Source organism: Gadus morhua, chromosome 5 (genome assembly GCF_902167405.1).
Source record: "Gadus morhua chromosome 5, gadMor3.0, whole genome shotgun sequence".
Taxonomy (NCBI): domain Eukaryota; kingdom Metazoa; phylum Chordata; class Actinopteri; order Gadiformes; family Gadidae; genus Gadus; species Gadus morhua.
In genome coordinates, this window is record NC_044052.1 from 16,235,758 (window position 1) to 16,250,778 (window position 15,021).

General features: G+C 46.7%; 1 protein-coding gene across 1 annotated transcript in view; it reads left to right on the forward strand.

The window, feature by feature from the left end:
- Positions 1 to 14,081, forward strand: part of spred1 (sprouty related EVH1 domain containing 1) — a 33,801-nt gene extending 19,720 nt beyond the window's left edge. The window contains exons 4-6 of the mRNA XM_030356338.1: positions 3,593 to 3,639; positions 8,437 to 8,592; positions 8,887 to 14,081. Coding sequence (XP_030212198.1) covers positions 3,593 to 3,639; positions 8,437 to 8,592; positions 8,887 to 9,585 — 902 coding nt within the window. The 3' untranslated portion in view covers positions 9,586 to 14,081. The remainder of the gene's footprint in view (positions 1 to 3,592; positions 3,640 to 8,436; positions 8,593 to 8,886) is intronic.
- Positions 14,082 to 15,021: the final 940 nt, after the last annotated feature.

Consider the following 15,021-nt stretch of genomic DNA (forward strand, 5'->3'; position numbering starts at 1 on the left):
CACATGTTGTTACACCAGGATTACACTGAACCATTACATGTGAGCTAGTACCAATCTAAACTTCTCTCTCTCTCTCTCTCTCTCTCTCTCTCTCTCTCTCTCTCTCTCTCTCTCTGCGTTCAAATCTAAATTCACCACCAGCCTCACAACAGGTCAGGTGTGTATGCTTGTGTGAGAGACGTGGTGTGCATCATGAATGGGGCACGTCGCCGTTGTCTGCAGGTGCTGCATCCTGTCTGTGTCAGTGCGGTTTACTGGTCGACCTAGCGTCAGTCGGTTGGGAGAGATGCTTGCCTTTGATTAGCCACGCTACCTGGTCACTAACCCAAGCTTGACCTCCCCCTCCTGCATTATCTTAACAAAACAAGCTGTCCAGATTAACACTCTTAACTTCCTGTTCCGACTGGCAGGGAGGGTTGAACCCAACTGTGGGTGGTAGTCCAAGGAGAGATAGGGAGAAAGAGAGAGAGATATCACTGTAATATTATATAGTAACGTATTTTTTTTACTATATACATTTTAAGATTGTTGTGTTTTTCTTTTTACTTGCTTAATGTTTCATGGAATTCCTTCTGTCTTGGATTTCTTTGGGGCAACTTAAATATTTGGGGCAACTTTCCCATGCCAATAAAGCCACTTGAATTGAGGGGGAGGGAGAGGGAGAGGAAGGAAAATGGTAAATTCATCGAAACACGACATCGAATTAGGGAAGAATGTCAGGAGAGAACTTGTTGAGAATTCTTTGACGCAGTGTTGCTAATGCGTGCCATTAGCGCTCAGACGTACAGGGCCAGGGTGAAACGCTAAAAAGTTTCGCATTCCCGGAGACACAATGGAAGGTTTGTTTTTTCAGTTCTGCTGCTGGCACTCTTTCCAGGATGCCATTACCCCGCCATGTCTTTAAGGTAAACTGGGCTTTAAGCAGCGGCGGCGGCGGCGGCAGCGTGGCTGGTGGAGTTAAATGCGGGCGTTAAAAGTTAACCGCTTTAGGTCCCGATTATATTTCCGCACAGCGCCAGAGGTTGCAAAGTCATCCAATTAGCGGGAGATCCGCCAGCTCAGCAATCTGCTGCCGCCCGGCCCCAGATGTCCACACGAGCCGGGCACGCTGGCTGTAATCTTGCCCCCTTCACTCTGGAGATCCGGCAAAGCCCAGAGTTGACACTGCAGCAATTATTATTTATTCTTTTATAGTGGTCTTAATGGATCCTCTAGCATCTAGAGCATGGAGAGATTCAATAGCCCTCTCGGATTCCACTTCCTATGGTGCACCCAAAGTCATCGCCAAGGTTACCGGAATGTTCCAAGGCCCAACACCTGCAGCAGCAGGGCTGCGGTTGTTTTTTCCCACTTCCTCTGCTGCTGGGATTTGTGAATGTGTGGGAGTTTCCTCCCGCATGCCGATACTTACAGTATGTGAACGAGAACCATTGAAGGTTGGCCATTGAGGAGGGGGAGGGAGGGTGAATGCTGGTCATGTGACCGCCCACCGGATGCTATTAGACGAATGGAGAGGCTCTGGGGTTGATCTGCTTGAGGGGAGAGGGCTTGTACAGCACCACTGCACCACGGCCATACATGCTTTCTTACCACTAGCTGCTTTGGAACAAATGATTATGCTCTTTCTTGGGATTTTAAGATACAGCCTGTTAATGGTGCTGTCTTCTAGGCGCCTGCCCCCCCCCCCCCCCGATCTCTCTCTGTCCTCTCTCTCTCTCTCTGTGTATTCTGCCAGTGTTGTGTAATGCCTCTCTATGGTTCACGCGGGCTCCTTCTTCAGTATTCCTGTTGCATCGCTCTGCTGCTGGACTGTTCTCTCTGTGTGTGTGTGAGCCTTGCAGTCCTCTGTTGCCATGGCAACATCGGGCACATGGCTCAGGCAGCACCGTGCCCCATCCCTGCCAGAGTCGTGCTGCAGGAAGCTTCTGTCTCACTGTGACAGAGACGTGCACGCGCGCACAGCCGCACACACACACACACACACACACTTGCGGGCGCACACACACACACACACACACACACACACACACATGCACGCACAAACACACACACACACACACACACACACACACACATGCACGCACAAACACGCCTACCTCTCCATGTGATTCATAGACAGAGGGATCAACAGTGGAGCTCTGTCAGTTGTGCTGTCTGAGGTGGAGACAGACTCACGGATGTTGTTGACTGATGCCCGGCTGCTCTACATAAGGTCTCGGGCGAGGACTAATTAAGGGAATTTCAAGTCTTAAAACAAAAGAGCCCCTTGATGCTCCAGGTACAAACAGTTTGGACCCTTCATCCCAGTGGAGATGACTTAATCCCTGATGTGTTCCTCATCCAGCAGCGAGATCTTAACCTCCACCTCTTCTCCTGCGCAAGGTTCGCTCTGGCGTGCTTATTTTTAAACATGGCTGCCACTGCACCTCTGATGATTTGCCTCCAAGTTGAAACCAGTTTGCGTGCAATTGTTTTGGTTTGTTTTCTTTCTTTTCCGCGAAACATCTCGTGAAAATGCAGTCTGTTTGGTCCCGAGTCGTAAAGCCTCGTGCACAAACCACACTGTATACTATAGCGCGTCGATCAAGCCAATGGCTGAACCCCAGAAAAAGAAGCAAAAGAAAATACGTTCCCTCGAACTCAACAACTGGACATTCATTGTACAACAACCATAAACAAATATGGTTTACTTTTGGAGTTTTGCAGAGATTAATATATTATGAAACATATATAGACTTTATAGAAGTGTGTGACTTTTGAGCCCAATTTATATGAATTTTCTTTCAGTTTGAGACCCAGGATATAGCTGCAAGATCCAGATTCTAGATTTGAAACCCAGGTTCTAACTTTATGACCCAGTTTCAAGCTTTTAAAACCAGGTTCTAGCTTTGTGACCCTAACTATAGCTTTGAGACCCAAACTATACCTTTGAGACCCAGGTTCTAGCTTTAAGACCCAGGTTCTAGATTTTAGACCCAGGTACTAGCTTTTAAACCCAGGTTATATCTTTTAGGCACAGGCGGCTGGGAACTCAGACCCAAGCTTTGAGGCACTCAAACCCAGACCCGGCCTCGTAGACTCTAACACTGGCAGGCCCGGTGTCTCAGACTGACACATGGTCCTGTCTCTGTGGCTTGCTAGCCCAGGAAGAGGTTGCTCTATTCCAGGCATGCATATTTCATTAGTCTCTGTGTGCCCCACTGACACATAGAAGCTTTCATTTCCTCATTAAGCTTCAGTGGAGAGGAAGCCACTTCTTTTATTTTCTTTCTCGCTTCACAAGAAATCAGCCTCATAACAGTTTTCCTGGCTGTTAAACACGCTCCGGTGGAAGGGGTTGTGTGTGAAATATAGTATTTATGAAGGGAAATTGTGTATCAGTCTGAAACAAAAGTTGTATTCCCGCTCTACCGGCGGGCCGGCAGTGATTGCGCTCCCTAGATTTAAACGTATATATTTGAATGTTGGATAAGAAGTCGGTTACACTATGAAGTGTCAACTCGAAGTATGAATGTTCGATAATGTTGGTGGGGGAATAGAACACAATGAAATGTCAGCGGTCTAATCCTTTCTCTCCCCTTCTCCGCTCCAGGGAGTCCTTTGTTCGTGGAAGCAGAGACCCAGGAGGATGGACTGCAGGTGAGTGCCTGTTTGCATGAGCCCGAGGAACCGAGTGTTGAAATCACAATTGCAGTTAAAGCTTCCCCTACTGTTGGTACATGTGAGGGAGTGTTGGGTCTGTCTTTAGGGAACACAGTGGCGCTTCTGCTAGCGTGTGAACTGGTAACCGCTACAGCTCGAACAGCTAACAGCGAGCTTAACTAACCGCCGGCTCGGTCTGTAGCACACATCCTCAACAAACCCACGTCAAGGAGAACAGAGACGAGGGGAGGGCTGGTTCCTGTCTCGCAAAGGCCTTTTTTAGACACACACACACACACACCACACACCACACACACACACACACACACACACACACTAAGACAGAGACATACACAGAGAGAAATACACACATACACAGAGAGTGAGACACACACACACACACACAGACACACACACACAGAGACACACACACACACACACACACACACACACACACACACACACACACACACACACAGAGACACATACACAGAGAGAGAAACACACACATACACACACACACACATACAAACAGAGAGACATACACACACACACACTGAGAAACACACACACACAGAGACACACACGTACACACACAGACACACACACACGCACAGAGCCACACATACAGAGACACACACACACACACACACCACCTCTCTCCCTCCCAATTCCTAGGACTGAAGGATGGTCACTTTTTGGCCCCTTCCCTGTATCGGCCTGGAGCGAGTAGAGGGTGGGAGCCTTGTTCCTGTTCTGGCGGTTCCTCTTTAAGACAGCCGCCTGAACATACAGGAAATCTAAGGGCAGCACTGTTGCTAGGCAGCGAAGTAGGTGTGTGTGTGTGGTGGGGGGGGGGGGTGACTGCAAATTGCAGAGGGAGGAATTGAATGGAGCTGGGGGTCGTGGAGGAGGTGGTGTGGGGGGGGTTCAGTGAGTGAGCCACCACCGCCATGGTCGCCATGGAGATTTGGCATCGAAATGTTGCGGTCGGAGACCTGGGCTTCAGCGAAAGGAGAAGTGAATCAGAGGCGAGCCTTCTCAGACACACCGCGCCGCGGTAGAGCCGGAGACGGAGAGCGCTCGCTCCCTGCTCCCCCCCCCCCCCCCCCCCCCCTAAATGCCATCACATAAGGTTTGACGCTAGCCCCCCCCCCCCCCCTGTTCTCCTTGAACTACAACCAGCGCCGCACTGTCCTGCCTTCATAAGACCTTTCATTCACGATGGCCGTTTCCTCCTATTCAGAATCTCTCTCGCTCTCGCTCGCTCTCTCTCGTTCTCTCTCTCGTTCTCCCTCGCTTTTGCTCCCTCGCTCTCGCTCTCTCTCTGGGAGCAGCGAGGCTGGAACATCGTAGAGGTGGCTGGGTTGGCTTTATGTAACATCTTGCTGCAGGTCCTGAAGGCATGCGTGCAGCTCTGCTCCATGGAGTCGCAATCGATTCAATAGTCTTCTGTTTTTCGTCCGTTTTGTTTGTGTGGTTTAAAGTTGACTACTTCTAACGGGCATTTTATTTTGTGTTTGTTAGTAAGGGGTGTCAATGAACTCTTTTCGGGGGTCAATGTATCTGTAGACTACTTGTTGTGAATGTCCACGATGGGTTATCTGAGCCCAAAACCAATCTTTAGGTAGCTTTAGAGAAGTGACGAAGCCTCTGTGACTCACGTCGCCAAATTCTATATCAATCAAACGATCGATTAATCACCTCATTGTACAAGCACCAATTCATACCATTGTATCCACATACCAAAGGGCCGACAAAAAGTAGTTGCGCAACCCACTGCTTGGCTTTCAGCGTCTACGACCAGAAAACCTGTCTCACAGCCATAGTTCTGTTCCCAGTTCAAAGAGGAAACGCTTCTCACAAAAGCCACGGGAACTCATTCACCATTAAGTAAGATCTGGTTCTCTTCTTATGCATTACACATATGCCCATTGGCTTTCCAAAGATTATCTAATGGACCAAGGAAAACGTGCTTAGAGATGTGGTCCCTAGAGCCGTTCATACTGCGAGCCCCCTTGCGAGGGTTAGGGGGCTCTTGTAGCAAAAGCACACATTGGCCCTTAGCCTCGCTCGTCCGAGAGAGAGAGAGGAACCTCAGCAAACACACACACACACTGTTCTTTTGTTCCTGCTCGTTCTGTCTCTCCTGCCTCATCAGATACACACCTAGGCTCAATGGGTTTTCAGTATGCGGGCCTGCTTCCTCCCCTGTCCTGTGCCTCTGTGCCTTTGAGGGCGGAAACAACAGGAAGCCCTGATGTTGGTCCCGAGCCAGACAACAACTCTATCTCCCCCCCCCCCGTTCCCCTCTCGAAGACCCCTCTTCCCCTCCCCCCCCCCCCACCACCCCTCTGCTGGCTACATCTCTGGGGTCAGATCAGCTCCAGATTGGCCCCCACGCATGCCTTTGAATGGTGGGGCTTAGGCAAGTGCTTTAAAAGGAAGCCTAAGTCTGTTTCCCATTTCACCTCCTCCTCTCTCCCCCTCTCTCTCTCTCTCTCTCGCTCTCTCTTTTTTTTTTTCTTACTTATATTTTTATATATACACACACACAGCTGTCATCTGGCTTTTTAAGTTGTGTGCTGCGTTTCTCCAGCTGGAGCTAGTTTATGACATTCTCTCAGCAGACTCTTTGGCCTGTCTCTCTCTCATTCTTTCACTCTGTTTCCCTCATTGTCTTTCTATTATTTTTTTTATCATATTTTTGTACGGTATCATTCTCTGTCCCATGCGCACACATAATCACAAACAGTTCCATCGTTTCCTGTCCTGTTCTTTTGCCTTCCTTTCCGTTTCTGCGTAGCGCTTGATCCGACTTTGTACCCTTAGCTTTGTCGCCATCAGTTGTCCTACACACACCCTTACGTTTAAGAGAGGCGGCAAAATTAAACCCTAAGCACATACACGTGTGTACGCGTGCGTGCAGAGGCACACGCACACACACACACACATGCCATACCATGTGTGTGTATGTGTGCGTGCAGAGGCACACACACACACACACACACACACATGCCATACCATGTGTTAGCAGTCAGGAAGGATAGAGCAAGTGGAGGAGGAGAGGGAGGGAGAGCCAAGCAGAGAGGGGAAGGGGTCTTGGGAAGGAGGGGTGGGTGTCCAGGGAGGGAGGGAGGGAGGGAGGGTTGGGGGGGGGGGGGGGTCAAAGGAAGCATCTCTTAGCAACCACAGGACAGTAATTACTGTAGCAGCAGCTGGGAGCAAACCAGATCTCTGTTGAGCGTTAGAACCCTGGCGTGGGCTACTTTACACACTGCACTGGAGAACCGCTCCTCCACACTCAGGAAGGAGGGAGGGAGGGAGAAAGAGATGTGGCTGGACCGAGAGAGATGGACGGACTGCGTATATTGTTTGCAGAGCGGATGGATGTGGTCACGTGGAATACACACATGTGTGACCACCTAAACATTTTAGTTGGGGAAAATGGTCAAAACGTGCTCTCATTATCTGTGATGGCCCCTTGCGGGCCGTGTTGGGTTATTTTGAGTGCGAAAGCTGGCAGTTCTGCAGATGGGAGCTTCTTTGCCTGTGCGAGTGAGAAAATATGCTGGCCATGGTTAGAATGTCACCATCCGGCCCTACAAACTACAAACAGTTTATCAACCTCGATCTCTCCCTCTCTCTCCCTCTCTCTCACTTTCTCTCGCTCTCTCCTGTACATGTGACTCATCCAATTCATCACCTTTTTTCCGCTTCTTCAAAGCTCCTTCTAAAGGCTTTCTAAAGGCCTTATTTTATGTCAGTGAATCTTTTTATACAATAGCCAATCTTTTGCTTTCGACCGTTTTTTTCTGTCTCATTTAGCTTGGTGTCTGTGGAGGGATCTCTAGTATTTCCGTCCTTTTGGTTGCTGCCCTTACAACGGTCATTCACAGCTACAGATTCCTGGTGGTACAGTTTTAACGTACAGCTCCTCTGAGGCCGATCGCCGGGCTATAGTCAGGGCCGCTTCTGTTCCATCAGGGCCCCGAGTCTGTAGCGTCCACAGCAGTAAAAAACACAAGAGTGCTGGTGGGAACACATGCGAGGCAGAGAGGGAACTCTGAGTCCTCAACAGAAGGGCCTTGAGTCATCACTGCACCCTGCAGTCAGGTGGGCTCAGAAACAACAACAAAATACAGACTCCTGAACCCCCCCTGGTGGTGGAAAGCGGAACATGTAACCCGGTAGATACACACAATGGGTCCTGGGTTGAAGCAGTGAGTACTGCACTTAAACCATCGGTCGGTGTGGAGAGCCGGTGTTGAGGCTGCGTCAGGGCCCTCAAGGGAGCGCTGCTACACGGAACAGATGGAGCAGAGTTGAGAGGACAAAGTTACAATGTATGTTTATTAAAGGGGTTCCCGTAGAGGTCTGTACTGAGGGCTGGACATTGTGTTCAGAGGCCTCACTGTATTCTAGTGATGTACGGTGATATTTAGGAAGGAAATGTTACAAAAAACATTATGTTGTGCGTGAGACTACTATCTACGAGGCAACGCCAAGCGCAAACGTCATATGGCCATGAAATATGTTGTGCATAAGACTACTATCTACGAAGCAAAAGAAAGCGCAAACGTCATATGGATATGAAATATCTTGTGTATAAGACTACTAAATACGACGTAAAAGAAGCGCAAACGTCATACGGATATGAAATGACGTCATATTTGATGCCATCCGTTCTCATCGTAATTCATTTGAACCATAAAACCTTTTTGCGTTGGATGCATTGTCACTCTTGCTGTCACCCTAACCCTCGATGTTCTTCCTCTGCGTCTCTCCCGTCAGGTGGGTGAGGAGGCTCCCTCCATCTGCAGCCCCATGAAGGAGCCCTTCTCCCCCGTCCACAGCGTGGTCTCCACCGAGCCCTTCAGGGGCTGCTACGTGCGCGCCCAGCCCTTCTCCGAGTTCCCCCCCAGCACCCGCCGCTACCTTCCCCCACAGGTCCGTACACCGCACTACACCTTCAGTATCGATCATAGAAGGAGGTGCTCCTCTCATGTGGAGGCGCTCGCCCTTCCAATGAACTCATGGAAAAGTGACTTCAACTTTTTTTAATATAAGACGCACATAATTAACCCAAATTGGGGGGTGTTTAATGGCCCTTGTTAATAAATGGGTCTGTTGAAGCCTTCGCAGCTAGACACCCTGCGTCTAGCTGCAGATCACAACGCTGCTGTTAAACCGTACCTGACGCTCCGGTGGTTTAACCTGCTTGCGCCCCCTCCCACCCCACAGGGGACCTTCAAGTCCACGCGCCACGTCAGCTTCCACATGGACGAGGAGGAGATCGTCCGCATCAACCCCCGCAAGGACGTGCTGATCCGGGGCTACGAGGACTACCGCCACCCCGTCATGTGGAAGCAGGACGCGGAGCACCGCGACGCAGACTTTCCCGCCGCCTTCCACAAACTGGACAGCAAGAAGTGCGAGTACCTCTTCCCCGAGGGGCCGGGCGGGGACGGACACCCCGGGCCCGGCTTGGGCATGGGGACGGGCATGGGCCTGGGACTGGGCAAGGACTCCTCCATCAAGACCCAGCCGTCCCCCATGCACAAGTCCAAGAAGGGGCGCCGGCGGCGGGAAGACGGGGAACGCTCCCGCTGCATCTACTGCCGGGAGATGTTCAACCACGAGGACAACTGGCGGGGGCAGTGCCAGGACGCGCCGGACCCCATCAAGCAGTGCATCTACAAAGTCAGCTGCATGCTGTGCGCCGAGAGCATGCTGTACCACTGCATGTCCGACTCGGAGGGCGACTTCTCGGACCCGTGCTCGTGCGACACCTCCGACGAGCAGTTCTGCCTGCGCTGGCTGGCCCTGGTGGCGCTGTCCTTCATCGCGCCGTGCATGTGCTGCTACCTGCCGCTGCGCGCCTGCCACCACTGCGGCGAGGCGTGCCACTGCTGCGGCGGGAAGCACAAGGCGGCGGGCTGACCAAGCCCCTCTAAGCCGAACTCGTCGACCCCACCAAACCTGGACACCCCCCAAACCGAGCTAAAAAGCTAAAGCTAACACAGGAAGTGCGTCAATGCGGAAATACGTCCTTGTTTTCATGCCCCTCTCCGGGGAGAGGTGACATGTTGATCCCCCCCCCCTAGCTCAGAGGGCTTTTGGAGATTTCAGTTTGCGTTTGTCGCCGACAACCAGCAATGGAGGACCAACCCTGTGCTTTGCAGGAGCTCTGAGCGTCCAGCCGAGCTCAGGAGCTCACCTGAGGAGAAGGAGGCGGAGGTGGTGTGGACGCGAGGCATTGAGATTAACAGACTTGGAGATATTACTAAACACGCCTGTACAAATACACGAATAAACACACACACACACACACACACACACACACACTAACACACACACACACACACACACACACACTCAACACACTCAACACACCTGTACCTATACCTAATACACATACACCTTTACACTCGCAAACAACGCGTACATATACAACAACAAAAAAGAACCAGGCCACCAATGTCAGAACTCTACTGCAACGTAACGTATAACTATGAAGGATATTTGTGTCTTTTTGTACAGAGAGCAACACAAAAAAACGAACTAATGACAAAAAAGACAAACAAAACTATTATGCGTACAGAAGAATATTTGCTGTTTTGAGTATGCTAAAAGGGATATGTTCTTGCTTTTTTTTTTTCAAGATATTGCAGATTGGGTAACAGTGGCCTTTCCTTTACGGCTCATCCATTTGCTGGCAATGTAATTATTAGAACTGAGAGAGTGCACTAGAAATTGTATTTTCTGCCCATCCCCTCCAACAAAAGCTGATCCTTTCTGGAAACGCTATTGATAAATTAACCGCCATATTAGTGTAATTTAACATGTACGAGATGTTGATGTGGTGGATGTGTTTTACCTTGCTATTACTTTTCATATATTGTAAAAACAAAAAGATGAGAAAACGAAGAAAACTGCAACAACAGCCCAAAACATTAACATGTTATTTAAACACAACAAAGTACAGCTCTTTTACATCCACTGGAAACGTGCGACGGATTCCCAGCTTGTCCCGAGTGGCTCGGACCATTTCATTGCATTCCAACACAAAGGGATACGATTCCATGAATAGAAGGGAAAATGATAAATTACTTTACCATTCTCAATTCCTCTAAAGCAAAGTTGCTTTTTTCCGTTGTCTAACCACCACTGCACCAATTGAGACCAACACCATCGTGTTTTAATCCCGACTTCAGCAGCTTTCAGTGTTGGCCCAGTTATTCGGCTTTGTAGTGAAACTGGTGTTTAGCTATATTCTTTTTTCTTTCTGTTTTTGTTCTTACTTGAGTTAAAAGCAAGACATTTTGCTCAACCAGCAAGTTTGTTTGAGTGAACATAAAAGGGTTTTGAGTAATTCTCAGTTGTATGATAAGGCACTTAAATTTGGCTTTCATTTGGACAGAATCCACAGGTTATGAATTAATTTAAATCATCCAATTTATTACCCAAAAACCCACCATTTAAGCTCTGGTCTCCAAGCTTTGGTTACAGCACCCCCTTCCAAATTTAAAAAGTACTGACAAATGTATCCAATGTAAGGATCATAATTTGTTTGTTTTTAAAAATCGAAATACAATATTGTTTGTTCTATGATAGTTTCCTTTGTTTTATCAGTTACTCCACAGATAGTCCTTTTTAATGTCACTAAACCCCTAATGAACGACGAATGCCTAGAGAGAGAGTGTATGTGTGTGTGTGTGTGTGCGTGCGTGTGTGTGTGTGTGTATGTGTGTGTGTGTGTTTGAGATGTCTATGTACTGTTAGACTCTTGACTCTGATCAATGGTTGTATTAATGGTATTAGCCACTGGTTTCCAGAAGCCATTTTAGTATTCTCCCCAACTATCTTCCCCTTGGGTCTCTGTACTGTTCCCCACGGTCTTTGTGCAGGTAAAAGTGCTCTTAGAAAAGCACATTTGCTAACCAAAGTAACGACCAATTTCAAGTTGCAGATGGAAAGGGCACAAGCCTATCTACATCTAGATGAAAATCCGTCGACTAAAAACTGCTCCAAATAATACCCTCGACACCATGTCACATAGCTCCAGACACAACATTCTGTACATAAATGGAAATCTGGCCACAGCAACTCCTAAATATACTCCTATAAAATATATATATATTTTTGAAAATCTAGCATGATATCTAGTTAAAGAGATTAACAGTCGGGGCCTCCCAGTCTCCAAGAGAATGGAGCTACGGGCAACGACGTTGACTGTTCAGCCCAGTTCTACCCCCTGATAGATCCGCTGGCTTTTAATGCTCCCTTTACTTTCTATGCAAACTTTTATCTTTTTTTTTTCCTTTTCTTACACGGTCCCAAAAAGCACTGACCTCTCTCTCCAGTCCCAGGGTGTCGGTGTTAGGACAGGACACTTTACAGAGCGCCACCCCTTGGTACCAAACTCTAAACACCTGTAAATACTTAACTCTATATTTAAATACTGACGTAAAAAAAAATCCCTGTTTTCAATTATTTTTCTTTTTTTTTTCCCTTCCTCCTCTTGGAAATGTGTAAAGATAGAGCTGTATTTATCGTCGCTGTCAGCATATACTGTAGCCTCAATTGACAGCATTATGTACATAGGTCACCTTTTAGTATTATTTCACATTGAAAAGTAGAGGGCGGTTGTGATGGATATGACTACTGAGATTCTAATAGAGTTTCTCCCTAGTATCGTACGATGGAAGATCCTTATAGTTTCTCCCTAGTCTCGTACGATGGAAGGAAGGAAGCATAGCGCTAACATGGTACAGTAGTGGCACTCCACTTATTTCAAAATGTTGATATAAATATCTCTTGTTTCTCTATCTATATATAAATATATAATGCTGCTAGATACAATCACTAATTTTATTTTGTTGAGAGTAAATCAGCTATGAAAGACTGTTAAAACAACACTTAGTTCTCCAACAGCATAACCATCGTGAGGATTGTCTTGTTTGACTGCTCTGAGGTGTGTGTGTGTGTGTGTGTGTGTGTGTGTGTGTGTGTGTGTGTGTGTGTGTGTGTGTGTGTGTGTGTGTGTGTGTGTGTGTGTGTGATGCGATTACCTTGCTTGTATGCCCACAGACGTGTTGGGGAGTTGGGTGTGTGGAATGCATGTCATGCAGTTGTTAACCAAATGTTTCATTTTTTTCATAACGTCCCATTGCAATTGGATCGCCCTGCGTAATGCAAGCTGAACCAAGGTTTGATGAACCTGACTAAAACTTGCTGGCTGAGGAGCAAAATGTAGGATGTGCATTCATACAACGTCTAGAGTCCTGAAGTAACACTCATTTCTACATTAACCAGCACAGTGCGACTTCCGTCATGTACTGTATTATATATGCAACATGTGTCTGTCCGCTCTATTATATATATATCTATATATCTATAGATATATCTAATGCTATATCTAAATATGTATGTGTATATATATATATATATGTATGTATGTATGTATGTGTATATGTATGTATATGTATGTATATACAGTACATATATATGTTAATGTGTATATATATGTATATGTACATATATATATATGTGTGTGTGTGTGTGATTCTTTTTCTTCTTTTTTTTACTCCCATAATGTAAGACTTCAGTTTTTAACCACTCTGCTGCTAGTCTTTTATCTTCTTTCAATCTTGCAAATTGTACATATCTTTGGGAATGCATACAAGAGTAGATTCTTGACTTTGTGTAGATTTAAAGTAAAAAAAAAAAATGGCTATATAAAACCGTTTTTCTCTTGAGTGTATTGTTTTAAAGGTAACTTTTCTCAGCAGTCGAGTGGTTATGTTTCAGTTCTCCAACGCTTCGGTGCACTGATGACGTTCGTACGCTCTCCTTCGCTCTCTCCCCCCTTTTCTTTCACACTTACAGCGCTTGATGATGTAACATTTATGTGATTAGTTATAAATAGTGGACAACATTTGTGTTTTTGAGAATTGCAGTATAAATGGTACTCTTAACTATTCTGTAAAACACTGCCTCGTTTTTTTGTTTCCTTTTTTTCGTTTTTTTTGTGTGCATATTTCTTCCTTTATCGCCATCATCTTTCAACAGCCCTCCGCCCCCGCCCTACCACCCATCCCCCTGACCCCCCACCCCAACAACCCCGACCCCCTCTCCCCTACCTGACAACCTCGAAAAAGTGCCTCACGCCCATCCTTTGGTTCTACTGGTTTCTATGTCTTCGGTATTTCTGTCATGGTTTAAGAATACCAAGTATACAATGTAAAATGTATAGTCCCAATAACTCTCATGTCATAGTTGTATTTTCTTTATACAGATGTAGCTTGTTACTTTTCATAAATCTATAATGTAAATATGCATACATATGTTTGTAACTGTTTTTATGTTACATCATACACTTGTAATTTGACATATCAAATAACAAATATCATAATAAAATGGTGAGTTTTACTCAGTTTCTGATGTATTTTTGATTTTGTTTAGCTTCGCTTCACAAACACACACACACACACACAGAGATACACAAACACACACGTGGGTATAATGACTCGGGTCATTCTGGGTGACATGCCAAGAGGAAAGCTAAACAGAAATGCAGAACAAATATGCTTTAGTACGCTTTCCTTGTTTGTGATTGGTGGAATCCTCTTGCTAAATGAGAGCCATATGAGGCCGTTTTTTAAATGCGTCCCTGCCCCTTTACACTTGTGTGACTGTTTATGTGTGTCTATATTAATCACACGCAACTATTCTCAATACCTGCAGTAATATTGGGCCTCCATACATGACATTTAATGGATGATTCTGTTGGGGAGCATTCTAGTGCAGGTTATCACCAATCGGTGATGACATGGAAGGAGCAGCAGACTGTGAGTGTGAACATGAATTTGGAGAATAGAAGAGTGATTCCATTGTTGTTGTTGACCTCTGAATGTGGGGATGATCGAATTGAGCACATTGGAGAGTCATAGGCATGTCAAAGTGATTATCTCGCACGCCTTATGTGGTGTTCGGACAGCAGGGGTGGATGGCGCATCAGCAGTGCTGGTTGGGTTACCCCCGTGGAGATGGCGTCAGAGTGGTTTGCACAGTTAGTGGAGGTCATATGTTTTGCCAACTATGGCTGGCATGATGGTAAATACTTAAACCTAAATGAGATCATTCATGTTAAAGGATGTGTCAAAATTTGGAGTTACTAAGATTACCTCACTGCTTTATCACATTTTATTTAAAAGATAAATGTCACTTGGTAAAATATGAGTTGGGAGGGTAGTCAGATTATCTTTTGAACTCAGAGGTTGTTTAAAATGTAGATGGGTCAGTTGTTTAGAGTTTATCGCAAAGGCTGTGTCATTTGAAAGAAGTCTCCCCTGGTGTCTTCCGTTTTGTTATCAG